Genomic DNA, 22,519 nt, shown 5'->3' with positions numbered 1-22,519 from the left:
ATAGTTCCTTTTTCTTACTGCATCTGTTTCTCTCTCCTCTGTGTGTTGCAGATGATAAAGCACTTGAGGACGGCAGAGTTTAAACCCTACGTGGTGTTTGTGAAGCCGCCGCCCATCGAGCGCCTGCGGGAGACCAGAAGGAACGCTAAGGTCATCTCAGGCAAGGACGACAAGGGATCCGCCACGCCATTCTCGGTAAGACACATCAACATAAACTTAGAAATCTTTTCATATTATCAAGAGAAGCCTTTTCTCCTTGGCCAAGAGAAGAAACCTTTGAATGTTTCACCTTGCCAAAAATGGCACAGTGACAGAGAAGCCTTGAAACAAAGTTTAAAGTCAAACACTCCGGTAAAAAAGGCAGTGTTTTAGAATAACATTTTTTTTTTTCAAACTTCAAAAAAATGAAAAAGATTCACAGAATGGGTTGTTTAATTGCATTGGAAGCACACTTCCCACTCAGACGTCTTCTGTAAAAGTGACGTGGTGTGTTTACGTCCATGTTTATGTTTATATATTTTACCTTTATTTAACTAGGCAAGTCAGTTAAGAACAAATTCTTATTTACAATGACGGCCTACCCCGGCCAAACACTAACCCGGACGACACTGGGCCAATTGTGCATCGTTCTATGGGACTCCCAATCACAGCTGGTTGTGATACAGCCTGGAATTGAACCAGGGTTTGTAGTGATCCCCCTAGCACTGAGATGCAGTACCTTAGACTGCTGCACCACTCAGAAGCCTCATAAATGTGACGTTATAAGGTGGGACCAAAGGTGATCCAGCAGTGTTAGAGTACCACATGGCCTAGCTGCTGGTTAACAAGAGGGAGGTTATCAGAGACCCTCGCAGTTTATTCCTCCCTGAAGCCCACCTAAAGGAATAACAGAGACCATCTGGGGCTCTGGGGGAGCTAGCTGTGGTAGTGGTGATGTCATCTTTACTACACACACTTTTCTGCTGCAGGCTAGTGTGTGTGTGTGTGTGTGTGTGCATGTGTGCGTGTGTCTGCTTGTGGTTGCGTGTCTGGATACCTGCGTGCATGTGTGTGTGTTACACACCTTTATACACCAGCCAGTCACAACTCACAGCCGGGCCCCACGTGAAACCAATTAGCCTGAAGCGTGTTGCCGTAGTGGTGGCTGATAGCTTTCCCAGCCCCCGTCAGGTCGTCTCTCCCTACGTGGGGCCACGCTACGGGCCATAGCCCTGGTCACAGCCACAAGCTGGGCCGATGAGGAGAGAAGGGGAGGGGGGATAGAGAGACAGAGAAGAGGGGGAGGGGGAGGTGAGAATGAGAGAGGAGAGGAGGGAGAAAGAGGGAGAGTGAGTCTGGCTGTGATGTTGGAGGTGTGGAGGCTTTCCACAAGGTCGCCGTCAAACGGTGCTGTTGGAGGGGAGTGTAGAGGAGGAGGGGGAAGTAGGTGTGTGTAGGCTGGGAGGCCGCAGGTGCAGATCAGATTGGCTGGCGGCTCATCTGATGGCCGAATGGTAAAGCCTCAAAGCCGCCACCTATATAGTACACAACTTTGGACCAGAGCCCTATGGGTCCTGGTTAAACGTAGTGCGCTATAAAGGGAATAGGGAGCCATCTGGAACACAACCTCAGACCCACTCTGAGGTGTTACTCCACACACACCTCTCTGTGTGTTCACCATGACCTAACGCAACACACAGCACAGCAGGGCTCTGGAAAAGGACAGGGTCGCACACAGCAGGTCAGCTCTCACTCAAAACATCCTTCATTGAGCCGTCACTGAGATGTACCGTCACTATTTTAAACATGTCAGAGGCTCAGCAGCTATTCTTAAAGTCATCCTTACTTAAAGCATGAAATGATTACACACATTCAACGAATCACCGCACTGACATAATGACATACTGTATTCAAGTCAGTATGACCACATCCCAGCCATTTACTGTCAACATCTCTGAGATCTCTGATGTGTTTTTCTTTTTATCTCAATAAGAAAAAATAAAATTATTGTTGGGCTCTTAGATATTAAGGTGTAAAGGTTAGTGACGAGGCCGTAGGTAAGCAGTGCCATCATACACGATGATGACCATCCTGTGGGGTGAGAGGTCAGACAGAGGTCAGAGGTCAAAGGCCATGCTATTGACCGTTGTATGACTTTTGGGTGAAAGTCTCTCTCTGCTCTCAGTGTGACTCTTATGAACAGTAAGCGCTAGTTGTCAGAGACAGGGCAGACTTTTGAGACTTGCTCTGGACTATAATACCTTTATTAGATCTATAGTTCTCTCAGGTAACATAAATGCAACCTCAACGTTTCTTTTTGTTACCTGGTTGGAATATATCCAGTCGCCAAAGTCCTTTCTGTAAACCTTTATAGAGATTGACAGGCAGAGTTTTAAACCATCAGATCCCAGCTATTAAAGAAAGAAAGAAAAACCTTGTTTAGTGGAAATGTCACAGCGGTATTTTATTCTCGTCCTGCTGTATTTATTTCAGTGAGAATGCTAGAGGCAGCAGCTCGGGTCTGTTAGAATAATCCATTGTCCCATCCAGACTTCTGGAGAACAGACTTTTCATTGTTTTAACAGAGCTGTATACTGCTCTATTGTTTAACCTGTAATACATTCATATCTGCTTTTAAATGTGTCTGACACTTAATATGAGCCCCAAAAACTCTGATATAATCAGATATATACTGAAATATGGTAATGAATGTGTCCAGATTCCTATTCCTAGTAATAGCAGTATAATAAGTAAAGGGATCATGAGATAGGGTATCTTACCTTTCCCTCTAGCCAAAGCAATGACATTATGTCTTCTTTCAGAGTAAATCGGGGACCTCTTTGCCGAACCAGATCGGTTTTGATATTTTATGTCATTTTAATACATAGGGCAGGTGCTTTTTATGTATATGAATAAAAGCAGATTTTCCGTTGAGGGCCGAGGGGATGGCCAAGAACTCCTGCTGATGGCCAGGACTGAGAAGAGACTGAAGAGAGGGATGAGTCCTGATGCTGGCTCTGAGATCTCTGTGTCCCTTTCTTGGTCTCTGTTTCTTTCTTGGTGTCTGTTTCTCTCTCTGTCTCTTTCGTTTTCTTCGTCTCTGTCTCTGGTTTTCTCTCTTTCTCTCTCACTCTCTTTGTCTTTCTCTCTCTCTTTCCCTGTCTTTCTGTCCCTATCTCTCTCTTCCTCTCTCTTTCTGTCCATCTTGGTCTGTCTCTCTGTCTCTCTCTTGTTCTTGTTTTCTTTCTTTCTCTCCTTCTCTCCCCATAATGTAAACGGTCACGCTTACCTGGCCTGCTATGATCATAGAGAGGGAGACATGCCATGGCATGGACACTGACTGACTGGTTGACATGGAAATGGCATACACAGCGTCTCTAGGGCTCATTCTGTCCATGTCTACCCCACTGCCCTGCTGCAAGCATAGAATTCAATAATTGAATGTATCTCTATGGCTGCCAGTTTCTGGTCTAAGGTTCAAATGGTTGGAGAGCTGCTGGCGGTAGTAGCTGAATGTGCTTCCCAAATGGCACCCTATTCCCTGCACCACTACTTTTGACCAGAGCTCTAATGGGTGCTCTATATAGGGAATAGGGAGCTATTTGGGATGTAGCCTGGGTCACTGGGTCCACATCCAGCAGTTCTAGGCTTTCTGAGGGCTGACCACAGAGGAAGGCTACCAAGGATCAGCAGCCTCAGATCACTGGAGGGAATATATGGTGGACGGACCGACAGACTGAGCCGCTTCAACTTCCTCTCAGCCCAGGCCAACGAACCTAGTGCTCCCTCCTCAACCTTATCCCTTCCCCTGAGACAGAGGATGATAAAACCATCATGTCTTCTTGCAGAAGACAATAGACTGTGAGATAATGTGGGTGGATTTTTACTGCCTTGTACAGTAGATGAGAGAGAGAAAGAGAGAGAGAGAGTCATGGTCAAAACATATTGATGCAACAGTATCTGAGATGGGAAGAGGTCTGTCCATAATAGAGTAGAGTAGTGGCCTGAGGGCACACACTTAATGTGTTGTGAAATCTGTAATGTAATGTTTTTAATTGTATATAAAAGCCTTAATTTTGCTGCATCCCAGGGAAGCAGCTAATGGGGATCCATAATAAATACAAATACAATGGAGGGCAGTGTTGGCATTCAGAGGCAGGGTAGCCTAATGGTTAAGAGCATTGCGCCAGTAACTGAAACGTTGCTGGTTTGAATCCCCGAGCCGATTAGATGAACGATCTGTTGATGTGCCCTTAAGCAAGGAACTTAACCCTAGTTGCTCTGGATAAGAGCGTCTGCTAAATGACTCAAATGTAAATGTTTGTAGACTGGCTTAAAAATGCAGTCCGTGTCATGGTGACCATTTAACTTTAGTTGCACGACTAATCAACTATGAGGTGTTAAAACCACTAGCGAGGGGGACATTCTAAAATTGTATTCTTCTGTCTGTCTGTCTGTGTCAGTGTCTGTCGTCAGTGTGTTTTTGTGCATCAATTTGTTTGTTTCTGTTTGTTTTCCTGCCTATGAATGTTTCTGAATACAGTATGTGTACAGTATTTATATTTGTGTGTTTGGCAGAGTCCCTGAGTGTGACCATATCTCAGCGGAGATCTGAAGCCCAGTGTTCCTTTAGAAAAAGGAACTAGCTAAATCAAATCAAATCTAATTTTATTGGTCACATGCACATGGTTAGCAGATGTTATTGCAAGTGTTGCAAAATGCTTGTGCTTCTAGTCCCGACAATGCAGCAATTCCACAACAACTAACTTATACACGCATCTAAGTAAAGGGATGGAATAAGAATATATACATATAAACACAGTGTCAAGAAAAAGTATGTGAACCCTTTGGAAATACCTGGATTTCTGCATAAATTTGTCATGCAATTTTATCTGATCTTTATCGAGGTCACAACAATAGACAAATAGTCTGCTTAACCTAATAACACACAAACAATTATATGGTTTAATGTCTTTATTGAACACACAGTGTAAACATTCACAGTGCAGGGTGGAAAAAGTATGTGAACCCTTGGATTTAATAACTGGTTGACCATCCTTTGGCAGCAATAACCTCAACCAAAAGTTTTCTGTAGTTCTGTAGATCAGATCTGTACAACAGTCAGGAGGAATTTTGGACCATTCCTCTTCACAAAGCTGTTTCAGTTCAGCAATATTCTTGGGATGTCTGGTGTGTGAACAGCCCTCTTGAGGTCAGGCCACAGCATCTCAATCGGGTTGAGGTCAGGAATCTGACTGGGCCACTCCAGAAGGTGTATTTTCTTCTGTTGAAGCCATTCTGTTCTTGATTTACTTCTGTGTTTTGGGTCGTTGTCCTGTTGCATCACCCAACTTCTGTTGAGCTTCAATTTGGTCGGACAGCCTAACATTCTCCTGCAAAATGTCTTGATGAACTTGAGAATACATTTATCCGTCGATGATAGCAAGCTGTCCAGGCCCTGAGACAGCAGAGCAGCCCCAATCCATGATGCTCCCTCCACCATACTTTACAGTTGAGATGAGGTTTTGATGAGCCTTTTTTTCTCCACACAGTGTTGTGGTCCTTCCCTAACAACTCAACTGTAGTTTCCACAGAATATTTTGCCAGTACCGCTTTGGAACATCTAGGTGCACTTTTGCAAACTTCAGACGTGTAGCAATGTTTTGTTTGGACAGCAGTGGCTTCCTCTGTGGTGTCTTCCCATGAACTCCATTCATGTTTAGTGTTTTATGCATAGTGGACTCGTCAACGGAGATGTTAGCATGTTCCAGAGATTTCTGTAAGTCCTTAGCTGACACTCTAGGATTCTTCATAACCTCATAGAGCATTCTGTGCTGTGCTCTTGCAGTCGTCTTTGCAGGACGGCCCCTCCTAGGGAGAGTAGCAACAGTGCTGAACTTTCTCAATTTATACACAATTTTTCTTACCGTGGACTGATGAACATCAATGCTTTTAGAGATACTTTTGTAACCCTTTCCAGCTTTATGCAAATCAACAATTCTTAATCTTAGTTCTTCTGAGATCTCTTTTGTTCAAGGCATAGTTCACATCAAATCAAAGTTTATTTGTCATGTGCGTTGACTACAACAGGTGTGGACCTTACAGTGAAATGCTTACTTACCAGCTCTAACCAATAGTGCAAAAAATGTATTAGGTGAACAATAGGTAGGTAAAGAAATAAAACAACATTAAAAAGACAGACTATATACAGTAGCGAGGCTATAAAAGTAGCGAGGCTACATACAGACACCGGTTAGTCAGGCTGATTGAGGTAGTATGTACATGTAGATATGGTTAAAGTGACTATGCATATATGATTAACAGAGAATAGCAGAAGTGTAAAAGAGGGGTTGGCGGGTGGTGGGTGGGACACAATGCAGATAGCCCGGTTAGCCACTGTGCGGGAGCACTGGTTGGTCAGCCCAATTGAGGTAGTATGTACATGAATGTATAGTTAAGCATAAAAAGAGGGGTTGGGGAGGCACACAATGCAAATAGTCCGGGTAGCCATTTGATTCCTGTTCAGGGGTCTTGGGGGTAAAAACAGTTGAAAAGCCATTTGGTCATAGACTTGGCACTCCGGTACCACTTGCCATGCGGTAGTAGAGAGAACAGTCTATGACTGGGGTGGCTGGGGTCTTTGACAATTTTTAGGGCCTTCATCTGACACCGTCTGGTGTAGAGGTCCTGGATGGCAGGCAGCTTAGCCCCAGTGATGTACTGGGCCGTACGCACTACCCTGTGTAGTGCCCTGCGGTCAGAGGCAGAGCAGTTGCCGTATCAGGCAACATGTTCTCGATGTTGCTGCTGTAGAACCTTTTGAGGATCTCAGGACCCATGCCAAATCTTTTTAGTTTCCTGAGGGGGAATAGGCTTTGTCATGCCATCTTCACGACTGTCTTGGTGTTTGGACCATTCTAGTTTGTTGTTGATGTGGACACCAAGGAACTTGAAGCTCTCAACCTGCTCCACTACAGCCCCGTCGATGAGAATGGGGGCGTGCTCGGTCCTCCTTTTCCTGTAGTCCACAATAATCTCCTTAGTCTTGGGATAGGTTGTTATTCTGGCACCACCCGGCCAGGTCTCTGACAACCTCCCTATAGGCTGTCTCGTCGTTGTCGGTGATCAGGCCTACCACTGTTGTGTCACCTGCAAACTTAATGATGGTGTTGGAGTCGTGCCTGGCCATGCAGTCGTGGGTGAACAGGGAGTACAGGAGGGGACTGAGCACGTACCCCTGGGGAGCTCCAGTGTTGAGGATCAGCGTGGCAGATGTGTTGCTACCTGCTCTCACCACCTGGGGGTGGCCCGTCAGGAAGTCCAGGATCCAGTTGCAGAGGGAGGTGTTTAGTCCCAGGATCCTTAGCTTAGTGATGAGCTTTGAGGGTACTATGGTGTTGAACACTGAGCTGTAGTCAATGAATAGCATTCTCATATAAGTGTTCCTTTTGTCCAGGTTGCCTTTGTGTTCTTGGGCACAGGGACTATGGTGGACTGCTTGAAACATGTTGGTGTTACAGACTTAATCAGGGACATGAAAATGTCAGTGAAGACACCTGCCAGTTGGACAGCACATGCCCAGAGCACACGTCCTGGTAATCGGTCTGGCCCCGCAGCCTTGTGTATGTTGACCGGTTTAAAGGTCTTACTCACGTCGGCTACGGAGAGTGTGATCACACAGTTGCCTGGAACAGATTATGCTATCATGCATGCCTCAGTGTTGCTTGCCTTGAAGTGAGCATAGATGCGATTTAGCTCATCTGGTAGGCTTGTGTCACTGGGAAGCTCGCGGCTGTGCTTCCCTTTGTAGTCTGTAATAGTTTGCAAGTCCTGCCACATAAGACGAGTGTCGGAGCCGGTGTAGTATGATTCAATCTTAGCCCTGTATTGTCGCTTTGCCTGTTTGATGGTTCGTCACAGGGCATAGCAGGATTTCTTGAAAGCTTCCCGGGTTAGAGTCCCGCACCTTGAAAGCGGCAGCTCTAACCTTTAGCTCAGTGCGAATGTTGCCTGTAATCCATGGCTTCTGGTTGGGGTATGTACGTACAGTCACTGTAGGGACGACGTCTTCGATGCACTTACTGATAAAGCCAGTGACTGATGTGGTGTACTCCTCAATGTCATCGGAAGAATCCCGGAACATGTTCCAGTCTGTGATAGCAAAACAGTCCTTAAATTTCCCTGCATTAAAGTCTCCGGCCACTAGGAGCGCCACCTCTCGGGGAGTGGTTTCCTGTTTGCTTATTTCCGTGCGGTCTTAGTGCCAGCATCTAGCATGTGGTGGTTAATAAACAGCCACGAAAAGTATAGCTGAAATCTCTCTAGGCAAGTAGTGTGGCCTGCAATATATCACAATATACTCTAATTCAGGCGAGCAAAATCTAGAGACTTCCTTAGATTTCGTGCACCAGCTGTTGTTTACAAATATGCACAGACTGCACCCCTCATCGTGTGCTGTTCTATCTTGCCGGTCCATGTCGTCATTCAGCCACAATTCCGTGAAACATAGGATATTACAGTTTTTGATGTCACGTTGGTAGGATATTTGTGATCGTACCTCGTCTAGTTTATTGTCCAATGATTGCACGTTGGCGAGTAGTATTGACGGTAACGGCAGCTTTCCCACTCGCCTTTTTCGGGTCCTGATCTGGCATCCGCCTCTTTGTCCTCTGTACCTGTGTCGCTTCCACTTGCAAATAACGTGGATGTCGGCCCTGCCGGCTGTTTGGAGGATGTCTTATGTGTCTTGTTTGTTGAAGAAAAACTCTTTGTCTAATCCGAGGTGAGTGATCGCTGTCCTGATATCCAGAAGCTCTTTTTTGCCGTAAGATACGGTTGCAGAAACATTATGTACAAAATAAGTTACAAATAACGTGAAAAAAACACATAATAGCACAATTGGTTGGGCGCCCTTAAAACTGCTGCCATTTCTTCCGGTGTTATTTCTACCGGCAATGCTTCTTGTGAATAGCAAACTCAAATTTTGTGAGTGTTTTTTATAGGGCAAGGCAGCTCTAACCAACATCTCCAGTCTCATTGATTCATTGATCTCATTGATTGGACTCCAGGTTAGCGGACTCCTGACTCACATACTTTTTCCAATCTACACTGTGAATGTTTAAATGATGTATTCAATACAGACAAGAAAAATATAATAATTTGTGTGTTATTAGTTTAAGCACACTATGTTTGTCTGTTTGAGGACCAATTTATGCAGAAATCCAGGTCATTCAAAAGGGTTCAGATACTTTTTCTTGCCACTGTATATGGCTGAGCAATAACCGAGCGGCATAGGCAAGGTGCAATAGATGGTATAAAATACAGTATATACATATGGGATGAGTAATGCAAGACATGTAAACATCATTATTAAAGTGGCAATAATAAAGTGACTAGTGATCCATTTGTTAGAGTGGCCAATGATTTCAAGTCTGTATGGAGGCACCAGCTTCTCTGTGTTAGTGATGGCCTTTTAACAGTCTGATGGCCTGTTTTTCAGTTTCTCGGTCCAAGCTTTGCTGCACCTGTACTGACATCACCTTCTTGATGGTAGCGGTGTGAGCAGGCAGTGGTTGTTGTCCTTGATGATATTTTTGGCCTTCCTGTGACATTGGATGCTGTAGGTGTTCTGGAGGGCAGATAGTTTGCCCCCAGTGACGCGCTGTGCAGACCGCACCACCCTCACCACCCTGTGCAGACCGCACACTGTCTGTGTGGGTGGACCATTTCAGTTTGTCTGATGTGTACGCAGAGGAACTTAAAACTTTCCACCTTCTCCATTGCTGTCCCTTCGACATGTATATGGGGGTGCTCCCTCTGCTGTCCACAATCATCTCCTTTGTTTTGTTGATATTGAGTGAGAGGTTGTTTTCCTGACACCCCACTCCGAGTGCCCTCACCTCCTCCCTGTAGGCTGTCTCATCATTGTTGGTAATCAAGCCCACTACTGAGTTGGAGGTGTGCGTGGCCACGCAGTCGTGGGTGAACAGGGAGTAGTGGAGGGGGCTGAGCACGCACCCTTGTGGGGCCCCAGTGTTTAGGGTCAGCAAAGTGGAGATGTTGTTTCCTACATTCACCACCTGGGGGCGGCCCGTCAGAAAGTGCAGGATTCAATTGCACAGGGTGGGGTTGAGACCCAGGGCCTCCAGCTCCAAGATTTTGGAGGGTACTATGGTGTTGAATGCTGGGTTGTAGTCAATGAACAATATTCTTACATAGGTATTCCTCTTGTCCAGATGGGTTAGGGCAGTGTGCAGTGTGATGGCAATTGCATCGTCTGTGGAACTGTTTGGGCAGTATGCAAATTGAAGTGGGTCTAGGGTGGCCGGTAAGGTGGAGGTGATATGATCCTTGACTAGTCTCTCAAAGCACTTCATGATGACAGAAGTGAGTGTGACGGGGTCTTCTTGGGTACAGGAACAATGGTGGCCATCTTGAAGCATGTGGGGACAGCAGACAGGGATAGGGAGCGATTGAATATGTCTGTAAACACACCAGCCAGCTGGTCTGTGCATGCTCTGAGGATGTGACTTGGGATGCCATCTGGGCCAGCAGCCTTGCGAGGGTTAACACGTTTAAATGTTTTACTCACGTCGGCCACGGAGAAGGAGGAGGGGGGGGGGGGTGCAGTCCTTGTTAGCGGGCCGCGACGGTGGTACTGTATTATCCTCAAGGCGGGCAAAGAAGGTGTTTAGTTTGTGTAGAAGCGTGATATCGGCATCCGTGACGTGGCTGGTTTTCTTTTTGTAGTCCGTAATTTCCTGTAAACTCTGCCACATACGTCTCGTGTTTGAGCAGTTGAATTGCGACTCCACTTTGTCCCTGTACTGGCATTTAGATTGTTTGATTGCCTTGCGGAGGGAATAACTACACTTTATATTCAGCCATATTCCCATACCTCTTTCCATGGTTAAATTAGTTCGCACTTTCAGTTTTACACAAATGCCGCCATCCATCCACTGTTTCTGGTTACGGTAGGTTTTAATAGTCACAGTGAGTACAACATCTCCAATGCACATCTTTTGTAAACTCTTTTATGAAACCGAGTCAGCGAATAGATCAATGTTGTTCTATGAGGCTGACTGGAACATATCCCAGTCGCGTGATCAAAACAATCTTAAAGCGTGGAGTCTGATTGGTCACACCATCATTGAATGGTTCTAGTCACTGGTACATCCTGTTTGAGTTTCTGCCTATAAGACGGTAGAAGCAATAATTTAATAATGCCCTAATTTCGTCTACCTTGTTACCTAGAGACTGGACATTATCGAGTAATATACTTGGAAGCGATGGGGGTGTGTGTGCCTCCGAAGTCTTACCAGGTGCAGTAGCGCCTCTTCAACCTCAGGAGGCTGAAGAAATTCAGCTTGTCACCAAAAGCACTCATAAACTTTTACAGATGCACCATCGAGAGCATCCTGTCGGGCTGTATCACCACCTGGTACGGCAACTGCTCCGCCCACAACCGTAAGGCTCTCCAGAGGGTAGTGAGGTCTGCACAACGCATCACCTGGGCAAACTACCTGCCCTCCAGGACACCTACACCACCTGATGTCACAGGAAGGCCATAAAGATCATCAAGGACAACAACCACCCGAGCCACTGCCTGTTAACCCCGCTATCATCCAGAAGGCGAGGCCAGTACAGGTGCATCAAAGCAGGGACTGAGAGACTGAAAAACAGCTTCTATCTCAAGGCCATCAGACTAACATTGAGTGGCTGCTGCCAACATACTGACTCAACTCCAGCCACTTTAATAATGGGAATTGATGTCAAAAAATGTATCACTAGCCACTTTAAACAGTGCCACTTAATATAATGTTTACATACCCTACATTACTCATCTCATATGTATATACTGTACTCGATACCATCTACTGCATCTTGCCTATGCCGTTCTGTACCATCACCCATTCATATATCTTTATGTACATAGTCTTTATCCCTTTACACTTGTGTGTATAAGGTAGCAGTTGTGGAATTGTTAGGTTAGATTACTCATTGGTTACTACTGCATTGTCGGAACTAGAAGCACAAGCATTTCGCTACACTCGCATTAACATCTGCTAACCATGTGTATGTGACAAATAAAATTTGATTTGATTTGATTTCAGAAGGCCGCTATAGCCTCTCTAACCCTGCCCTGTTCCTTTGTCTGGGGCTGGAATGGATCAGCCCATATAAACATTTCACAGGGCAGTCTAATACCATCAGGAAGGGATGACTGGGCAAGAAATAGGTCCTAAAACGCTAACCAGGTAATAAGTTGTCTAGGGAGCTATGATTAATTAGCATAGCCTGATCCCAGATCTAGTTCTGCTGTCTTGCCAATCTCCATAGTAGTTGCAAAACAGCACAAACATATAAGGGACCAGGCTAGCGGTGGGGTCAGGAGTTATATACACTACATGTCAAAAAGTATGTGGACACCTGCTCGTCGAACATCTCATTCCAAAATCATGGCCATTACTATGGAGTTGGTCCCCCCTTTGCTTCCATGACAGCCTCCAGTCTTCTTGGAAGGATTTCCACTAGATGTTGGAACATTGCTGCGGAGACTTGCTTCCATTCAGCCACAAGAGCATTAGTGAGGTCGGGCACTGATGTTGGGCGCTAAGGCCTGGCTTGCAGTCGTTGTTCCAATTCATCCCAAAGGTGTTCAATGGGGGGTTGAGGTCAGGGCTCTGTGCAGACCAGTCAAGTTCTTCCACACCGATCTCGACCAACCATTTCTGTATGGACCTCGCTTTGTGCACGGGGACATTGTCATGCTGAAACAGGAAAGAGCCTTCCCCAAAATGTTGCCACAAAGTTGGAAGCACAGAATCATCTAGAATGTCATTGTATGCTATTGCGTTAAGATTTCCCTTCACTGAAACTAAGGGGCCTAGCCCGAACCATGAAAAACAGCCCCAGACCAATTTTCCACCTCCACCAAACTTTACAGTTGGCACTGCATTCAGGCAGGTAGCGGTCACCATCGCGTATAGTGATCTTCGGCTTTTGTGCGACTACTCGGCCATGGAAACAATTTCATTAAATCAAATCAAATCAAATCAAATTTTATGTGTCACATACACATGGTTAGCAGATGTTAATGCGAGTGTAGCGAAATGCTTGTGCTTCTAGTTCCGACAATGCAGTAATAACCAACAAGTAATCTAACTAACAATTCCAAAACTACTGTCTTGTACACAGTGTAAGGGGATAAAGAATATGTACATAAGGATATATGAATGAGTGATGGTACAGAGCAGCATAGGCAAGATACAGTAGATGGTATCGAGTACAGTATATACATATGAGATGAGTATGTAAACAAAGTGGCATAGTTAAAGTGGCTAGTGATACAAAAAATGTATTACATAAGGATACAGTCGATGATATAGAGTACAGTATATACGTATGCCTATGAGATGAATAATGTAGGGTAAGTAACATTATATAAGGTAGCATTGTTTAAAGTGGCTAGTGATATATTTACATCATTTCCCATCAATTCCCATTATTAAAGTGGCTGGAGTTGAGTCAGTGTCAGTGTGTTGGCAGCAGCCACTCAATGTTAGTGGTGGCTGTTTAACAGTCTGATGGCCTTGAGATAGAAGCTGTTTTTCAGTCTCTCGGTCCCAGCTTTGATGCACCTGTACTGACCTCGCCTTCTGGATGATAGCGGGGTGAACAGGCAGTGGCTCGGGTGGTTGATGTCCTTGATGATCTTTATGGCCTTCCTGTGACATCGGGTGGTGTAGGTGTCCTGGAGGGCAGGTAGTTTGCCCCCGGTGATGCGTTGTGCAGACCTCACCACCCTCTGGAGAGCCTTACGGTTGAGGGCGGAGCAGTTGCCGTACCAGGCGGTGATACAGCCCGCCAGGATGCTCTCGATTGTGCATCTGTAGAAGTTTGTGAGTGCTTTTGGTGACAAGCCGAATTTCTTCAGCCTCCTGAGGTTGAAGAGGCGCTGCTGCGCCTTCTTCACAATGCTGTCTGTGTGAGTGGACCAATTCAGTTTGTCTGTGATGTGTATGCCGAGGAACTTAAAACTTGCTACCCTCTCCACTACTGTTCCATCGATGTGGATAGGGGGGTGTTCCCTCTGCTGTTTCCTGAAGTCCACAATCATCTCCTTAGTTTTGTTGACGTTGAGTGTGAGGTTATTTTCCTGACACCACACTCTGAGGGCCCTCACCTCCTCCCTGTAGGCCGTCTCGTCGTTGTTGGTAATCAAGCCTACCACTGTTGTGTCGTCCGCAAACTTGATGATTGAGTTGGAGGCGTGCGTGGCCACGCAGTCGTGGGTGAACAGGGAGTACAGGAGAGGGCTCAGAACGCACCCTTGTGGGGCCCCAGTGTTGAGGATCAGCGGGGAGGAGATGTTGTTGCCTACCCTCACCACCTGGGGGCGGCCCGTCAGGAAGTCCAGTACCCAGTTGCACAGGGCGGGGTCGAGACCCAGGGTCTCGAGCTTGATGACGAGCTTGGAGGGTACTATGGTGTTGAATGCCGAGCTGTAGTCAATGAACAGCATTCTCACATAGGTATTCCTCTTGTCCAGATGGGTTAGGGCGGTGTGCAGTGTGGTTGAGATTGCATCGTCTGTGGACCTATTTGGGCGGTAAGCAAATTGGAGTGGGTCTAGGGTGTCAGGTAGGGTGGAGGTGATATGGTCCTTGACTAGTCTCTCAAAGCACTTCATGATGACGGAAGTGAGTGCTACGGGGCGGTAGTCGTTTAGCTCAGTTACCTTAGCTTTCTTGGGAACAGGAACAATGGTGGCCCTCTTGAAGCATGTGGGAACAGCAGACTGGTATAGGGATTGATTGAATATGTCCGTAAACACACCGGCCAGCTGGTCTGCGCATGCTCTGAGGGCGCGGCTGGGGATGCCGTCTGGGCCTGCAGCCTTGCGAGGGTTAACACGTTTAAATGTCTTACTCACCTCGGCTGCAGTGAAGGAGAGACCGCATGTTTTCGTTGCAGGCCGTGTCAGTGGCACTGTATTGTCCTCAAAGCGGGCAAAAAAGTTATTTAGTCTGCCTGGGAGCAGGACATCCTGGTCCGTGACTGGGCTGGATTTCTTCCTGTAGTCCTGTAGACCCTGCCACATGCCTCTTGTGTCTGAGCCGTTGAATTGAGATTCTACTTTGTCTCTGTACTGACGCTTAGCTTGTTTGATAGCCTTGCGGAGGGAATAGCTGCACTGTTTGTATTCGGTCATGTTACCAGACACCTTGCCCTGATTAAAAGCAGTGGTTCGCGCTTTCAGTTTCACGCGAATGCTGCCATCAATCCACGGTTTCTGGTTAGGGAATGTTTTAATCGTTGCTATGGGAACGACATCTTCAACGCACGTTCTAATGAACTCACACACCGAATCAGCTTATTCGTCAATGTTGTTGTCTGACGCAATACGAAACATGTCCCAGTCCACGTGGTGGAAGCAGTCTTGGAGTGTGGAGTCAGCTTGGTCGGACCAGCGTTGGACAGACCTCAGCGTGGGAGCCTCTTGTTTTAGTTTCTGTCTGTAGGCAGGGATCAACAAAATGGAGTCGTGGTCAGCTTTTCCGAAAGGGGGGCGGGGCAGGGCCTTATATGCGTCGCGGAAGTTAGAGTAACAATGATCCAAGGTCTTTCCACCCCTGGTTGCGCAATCGATATGCTGATAAAATTTAGGGAGTCTTGTTTTCAGATTAGCCTTGTTAAAATCCCCAGCTACAATGAATGCAGCCTCCGGATGAATGGTTTCCAGTTTGCAAAGAGTTAAATAAAGTTTGTTCAGAGCCATCGATGTGTCTGCTTGGGGGGGGGATATATACGGCTGTGATTATAATCGAAGAGAATTCTCTTGGTAGATAATGCGGTCTACATTTGATTGTGAGGAATTCTAAATCAGGTGAACAGAAGGATTTGAGTTCCTGTATGTTTCTTTCATCACACCATGTCGCGTTAGTCATAAGGCATACGCCCCCGCCCCTCTTCTTACCAGAAAGATGTTTGTTTCTGTCTGCGCGATGCGTGGAGAAACCCGTTGGCTGCACCGCTGCACCGTGAAGCAAAGAACGTTACAGTCTCTGATGTCCCTCTGGAATGCTACCCTTGCTCGGATTTCATCAACCTTGTTGTCAAGAGACTGGACATTGGCAAGAAGAATGCTAGGGAGTGGTGCACGGTGTGCCCGTCTCCGGAGTCTGACCAGAAGACCGCCTCGTTTCCCTTTGTTTTTTTTGGGGGTCGCTGCATGGAATCCACTCCGTTGTCCTGTTTGTAAGGCAGAACACAGGATCCGCGTCGCGAAAAACATATTCTTGGTAGTACTGATGGTGAGTTGATGCTGATCTTATATTCAGTAGTTCTTCTCGACTGTATGTAATGAAACCTAAGATGACCTGGGGTACTAATGTAAGAAATAACACGTAAAAAAACAAAAAACTGCATAGTTTCCTAGGAACTCGAAGCGAGGCGGCCATCTCTGTCGGCGCCGGAAGTAGGCTTTCGAAGCTTTCGACAAACAGTTCTTGTGGTGACGTTGCTTCCAGAGGCAGTTTGGAACTTGGTAGTGAGCATTGCAACCGAGGACAGATGATTTTTACACGCTGTGTGCTTCAGCCCTCGCCGGTCCCATTCCGTGAGCTTGTGTGGCCTACCACTTCACGGCTGAGCCGTTGTTGCTCCTAGATGTTTCCACTTCACAATAACAGCACTTACAGTTGACCGGGGCAGCTCTAGCAGGGCAGAAATTTGGCGAACTGACTTGTTGGAAAGGTGGCATCCTATGACGTTGCCACGGAAAGTCACTGAGCTCTTCAGTCAGTCAATCAATCAATCAAATGTATTTATAAAGCCGCTGGGAGTCAGGAAGCAAGTACAGGGGGTGACTTTAATAATAAATAGGACAATACAAAACAAGAGTAGCGTCTGGACATGAGAAACTAATACTGCCTGGGGAAAGAACCAAAGGGAGTGACAGATATAGGGGAGGTAATCATAGAAGCGATGGAGTCCAGGTGAGACGCAGGTGCGCGTAACGATGGTGGCAGGTGTGTGTAATAATAAGTAAACAGGCGAAAATGAGCACCAGAGAGGGGGAGCGGAATAAGACGTGACAGATTGGGTCATTCTGTCTGTTTATTTGTTTTATGGCTGTTATGTTTGTGTTTATGTGAATGTCTCACTAACTCATGCCCGTTACTCTTTCTTCATAGGCCATCGACAACAGCTTGACCCTGAGATAAGCAGAAAGTACATTTATTTTTCTCTCAAAACAGACAGTAAAATATCTATTCTATTCCATGATATTCTTGTCCAACAGGAGGAGGACTTCCTGGAAATGGTGAGCACCGGCCAGCAGATGGAGAGCCAATACGGCCACTTGTTTGAGAAGGTGATCGTCAACGACGACCTGACAGCAGCATTCAGTGAACTGAATGCGGCTCTGAAGAAGATGGAGACAGACACTCACTGGATACCCATCAGATGGACTCACTCCTGAGAACCACGGAGAGAGAGAGTTTTTGAGGAAGAAGATTAAAAAGGGAAGGACTTTTTAACAAAGTTGTTAGTATATTTATATATTTTACCCTTATTTCTGCCATGTGTGTGGTGGGCGTTGTTGGATAGCAGTGAACTGACTTTATATATTGCACTACCCACAGGGCTCTGGTCAAGGTACTATGTAGGAAATATGGTGCCATTTTGGGACGAAGCCTGTATCCCTCTCTGGGTCTTCCACTGGGCCCTGTCCAGCTCAGTCAACAGTCAATGGACTGGACATCTTGAGGGTGGGGCTGGTCTGATCTGGTTTTAGACCGCTGCCCTGTCTTCAGATCGCTTTCACTGTGACTGCCAATCAGTGCTGTGCCAGTACGTACTGTAACTACGAGCTCCTTCCTTAGTGTGTTTTTAACATGAGTTTATAGAAAACAAAGGGATTTGTATTTTTCTGTTTCTTAATTGACAGTGGGCGGTGTTTACATGTACATTTCTGTATGTTACTGCAAGGCCTCAAAAAGAGAATAATGGGGAAAGAGATACAAATAAACATTTTGCCTTCAAGTCTTAAACTCTGCTTCGGTCCAAAAGTTCACCCTTTTCTCTATGTAGTGCACTACTTTTGACCAAGGCCCATAGCAATCTGGTCAAAAATAGCCCACTATATAGGGGTAGGGTGCCATTTCTGATGCACCTTCAAACTCCGATAAACTATGCCCTTGCCGTTTTATCGCTTCCATAGACGGTTATGCCAAGATGGCAAAGCAAAATGGTACAGTACACTCATCGAAGGGCAACAACAGGTGTCATTTTATTTAAGATAAATTAATATATTTTCATATTTTTCTAATTTTTTTTTCTATTTTACATACCTTTTATATATGACATATTTCTAACATATTTTATAAACAAGCACCATGATACTGTCACTGTATAACCTGAGGTGATTCCTGACGTTACTTTGATGTTGGAAGCCTTCTTTCAAGGCATCAGACAGTGTCTTGTCGTCGTACCTCAAGTTCCCGTGCCCTACTTACACAGAGTGCATTCTAAACGGCACCCTTATTCCCTATATAGGGATTTAGGACAACGCCTAGGTGTTTTATACTTTTTTATTTAGGAGCTATTTAAAAAGAGATATTTAAACCCTACTTTGAATACTTTACTCATGACGGTGACCAGGCAGCAAAACAATTTGCCAATTAAACTACCAGACATTGGCTTGTCATTTGTAAGTAAAATGTTCTCAATCTAGTATAATTAGGGTGGAGTGGAGTTAGCCTTAATTTATTCTCATAAAACAGGCCTAAAACAAGGAACCTTACAGAGGGCTCCATAGCGCTAATAGATTTACAACAGACCGAAGAAAAGTAGCTGCTTCTAACTTAACAAGGTTCAGGTTATATAGAGAAAGGTTTGAGTTGGTAGTCCTCCACACCTCTCTTTCAATTTCCCTCCTGTCTGTCTGTCTGTCTATCCCTCTACCCTTTCCCTGCTATTCAGTTTCTGTATCCCACAGTTAGGTGGCTAGACTATAAAGTGTATGTTGGATTGTTTGATGAGATCATTTCTGGAGCTATGATGTTGAGGGTTTAAAAAATCTGGTAACTTTCCCCAAATTGTATGGACAGTTACCAGAATTTTGCAACCCTAATCATGTCTGATGTTCAAAGACCCTACACAAATGGAAGGTTCATTCGGCTTCCTCTCGACATTTCATACAGTTCCTCCTGTATAGGGTAGCAATTATTTATATTTTTTTCATTCCTTGGTTTTCCAGGATTCCTGGTTGGAATATTCCTGGAATCAGGAGGGAATTACCAGGAGATCCTCGAATCCTTACCGGAATTCTCCAACCCTACTCCTGTAGTCTGTGTTTAGGCCCTGCTGGGTGCAGTGACCTCACGAGCAGTGACCTCATGTTCTCTCTCTTCCCAAGTTTTCACACTTACACCACCAACCATAGGTGTTAGTTAGTTAGCTCCGTTTCCAGCTAAGGTCATGAAGAGGCACCACAGCTATCTCTTTCTCTCTGTCTGGTGTCTGTTTTCTCTTTTAAAGCTGTTCTCTCTATCTCTCTCTGTCTGGTGTCTGTTTTCTCTTTTAAAGCTGTTCTCTCTCTCTCTCTCTCTCTCTTTTCTTTTATCCCTTTATTTTTATTGATCAAAACATGTCTTTATATCACAGGTGCGCCTGTTTAGTTTTTTTCTGATTATCAAGCTTGTTTAAAAGGATATTATTGTTTCAGGTTAAGCCACTAGAATACCATGTTTATCCACACTTCTGGTTTAACCCTTAAGTTTTCCCATCATTTTATTACATGTTCATGTTATGTTAGGTTCATAATTACCCTCTAGCCATCCATATCATTGATCGGATTCAGAAGTTCAGTCTGTGAGGGTATTTTTCTTCAGACTGAATATGAAATACTTTATTTGGCAAGTTGTAAGAGTTTTCTTTTTATTTGTACATTTTATATTAAAATATTCAACCAAATGTGTACTCTTTAAGATGTTAATAAGTATGGCAAGTGAACGATGATTGTAGCCGTGAGAGAACTTTCCTCTCATAACAGTGATATGGGACACTTGGGGTTGTTAGAATCGTGTGTCTAGAATGTGTTTCTGAGCCCTTGAGTGCCATTTAGCTCAACTTTCACTCGCACCGATGAAGAAGAAAAACACCTTCACAGAGACACTTTGAGTGCACACTTGTGTAAATAGAACTCAGATGCTATGTCCGAAATGGAACCTGATTCCCTTTATAGTGCACTACTTTTCACCAGGGCCCATAAGTAATGCGCTATGTAGGGAATAAGGTGCCATTTGGGATGGAACCTCACATTCACATCTTTCATCTGTAGATGTCTGACTTCACCAGAGAGCAGTGATCATTGCTAATTTATTTATCATCTAAGCAATTACTGTCGTAGACAGCTCTGCTGTGTTGACATCCTAGCCTCAGAGAGACCATTGATATCAATCAATCAATCATCACCTAAATGAGCGCTCTGAATTGAGTAGGGTCCCGGGGTGAGGACTGAAACCTGTGTCTATATATCTGTCTATTTGTTGAAACTTGAGGCCTGCAGTGTTGCCTAATTAAACAATGTTATGTTGTCTAACGGGCCAAATGACTAACTCAGGTGTCACTAACCTTCAAACACAATGGCTTTAGTATAGCAGAAGGGGATCTGGAGAAGTCCTAAGGCTACATCCAAAGATGGCACCCTATTCCCTACTGTACATAGTGCACTACTTTTGGCCAGAGCCTTGGTCAAAAGTAGTGCACTATATATGGTATAGGGTGCCATTTGGGACAAGGGCTCAGATTGTCTGAGTGGCACTCCGAAAAATGCTTGATGACGATCCAAAACAAACCCTTCTGCCCAAGACAGGTCGCCTCAGTAACCTTCACATTCCCTCTGTTCCACAGAGCTCACATTGATGACTGCCGTGTGGAACAGGGCAGGAGTTCACAGGCCCAGGCAGGGAGGGAGGGATGAGGAGGAGGAGAAGAGAGGGGGGTGAGGAGTGGAGCAGGACAGGAGTTCACAGGCCCAGGTAGGGAGGGAGGGATGAGGAGGAGGAGAAGAGAGGGGGGTGAGGAGTGGAGCAGGACAGGAGTTCACAGGCCCAGGCAGGGAGGGAGGGATGAGGAGGAGGAGAAGAGAGGGGGGTGAGGAGTGGAGCAGGACAGGAGTTTGCAGGGAGGGATAAGGAGGTGAGGAAAGGGGGAGGAGGTAGGGAGGACAGGAGTTTACAGGCTAAGATAGGAAAAGAAGGTTGATGAGAGGGAGATAGAGGGAAGGATGAGGAGCAGGAAAGAGGTGGATGGGAACAGGCCCGGAGGGAGTGGTGTGGAAAGGAGAGGAGGGAGCGGGGAGGAGAGTGGGGGAAGGTCAGGGAGAGGTAATGGCACTCTGTGAGGAGGCCAAGGGGAAGGGTTTCACTCTCCTCTTCCCCTTAATTGGGATTAAGGAGTGATGTGGGACTCACTCACTTACTCGCAGTGCTCCACAGTACCTGTGTGTCCCAAATGGTACCCTATTCCCTTTATAGTGCACTCACTTACTCGCCGTGCTCCACAGTACTTGCTGTGTCCCAAATGGTACCCAAATAGTGCACTACTTTTGTCCGTGGTCCAAAGGGTAGTATAGTAGTGCACTATAAAGGGAATAGGGTGCCATTTTGAGCGCACAACTGTAAGTGGGGACATGAGAAGGAGCTGGAGCTGGCCCGACATGCCAGGCTTTTAGAGGTAAGAAAGAGAGAGGGAGGGACACAGAGGGAGAGAGGGAGGAAGACAGATTTCCACTTGGGTTTTACCTTCCAAAAGCCATCAAGCTCAATGATCCATATTTAACACAAGAAAAATACTGCCTCACATCGTCCCCTGGGCGTGGGAAACCAGAGCCGTGGGAACGTGGGCCGAGTGACAGGTAAGAAAAGGTTGTAGAGCTTCTAAGTGAGCGCTGAATTTCCCTCCACGTCATAACAGCCATGTTATCGGTGCTCACTGTCTGGCTGCATCCCAAATGGCACCCTATATTTTCCCTTTATAGTGCACTACATTTGACCAGAGCCCTTATGGGTACCCTATTCCCTTTATAGTGCACTACTTTTGACCAGAGCCCTATGGGTACCCCAATTCCCTTTATAGTGCACTACTTTTGACCAGGGCCCTATGGGTACCCTATTCCCTTTATAGTGCACTACTTTTGACCAGAGCCCTATGGGTACCCTATTCCCTTTATAGTGCACTACTTTTGACCAGAGCTCTATGGGTACCCTATTCCCTTTATAGTGCACTACTTTTGACCAGGGCTCATTTGGGATGCAAACTGTGTTTGGGGATGGCTGGCTGGGTGTCCTGGGTAAAGGTGTCTTCCCAGCCTCCAATGAGCCAAAGTGACTGGAGTCACTTCCATCTCCACTCTCCTGTCCTCTCTGGTTTAGTTCTTCTCTGAACAGCTCACACAGGATTTGTCCCAATATAGGGCCCGATTCTGACCCGAGTTAAGCGCACGCGTAAATGGAATGTATTTCCCTTTTTA

The 22,519-nt window shown here is 45.8% G+C and overlaps 1 protein-coding gene across 8 annotated transcripts in view; it reads left to right on the top strand.

Annotated features, from left to right (window-relative positions):
• LOC110490036 (MAGUK p55 subfamily member 7) overlaps positions 1–19,963 on the top strand; it is a 269,143-nt gene extending 249,180 nt beyond the window's left edge. For 7 of the 8 annotated variants that reach the window (XM_036944340.1, XM_036944336.1, XM_036944342.1 and 4 more), the window contains 2 exons: positions 52–195; positions 17,285–19,963. In XM_036944340.1, coding sequence (XP_036800235.1) covers positions 52–195; positions 17,285–17,464 — 324 coding nt within the window. In that variant the 3' untranslated portion in view covers positions 17,465–19,963. The remainder of the gene's footprint in view (positions 1–51; positions 196–17,284) is intronic. The other variant, XR_005036089.1, reaches the window with a different exon arrangement.
• The last annotated feature ends 2,556 nt before the right edge of the window (positions 19,964–22,519 follow it).

Source organism: Oncorhynchus mykiss, chromosome 15 (genome assembly GCF_013265735.2).
Source record: "Oncorhynchus mykiss isolate Arlee chromosome 15, USDA_OmykA_1.1, whole genome shotgun sequence".
In the NCBI taxonomy this organism is placed as follows: domain Eukaryota; kingdom Metazoa; phylum Chordata; class Actinopteri; order Salmoniformes; family Salmonidae; genus Oncorhynchus; species Oncorhynchus mykiss.
Note: the sequence above shows the minus strand (reverse complement) of the source record. Positions and strands in the feature narration are given on the sequence as shown.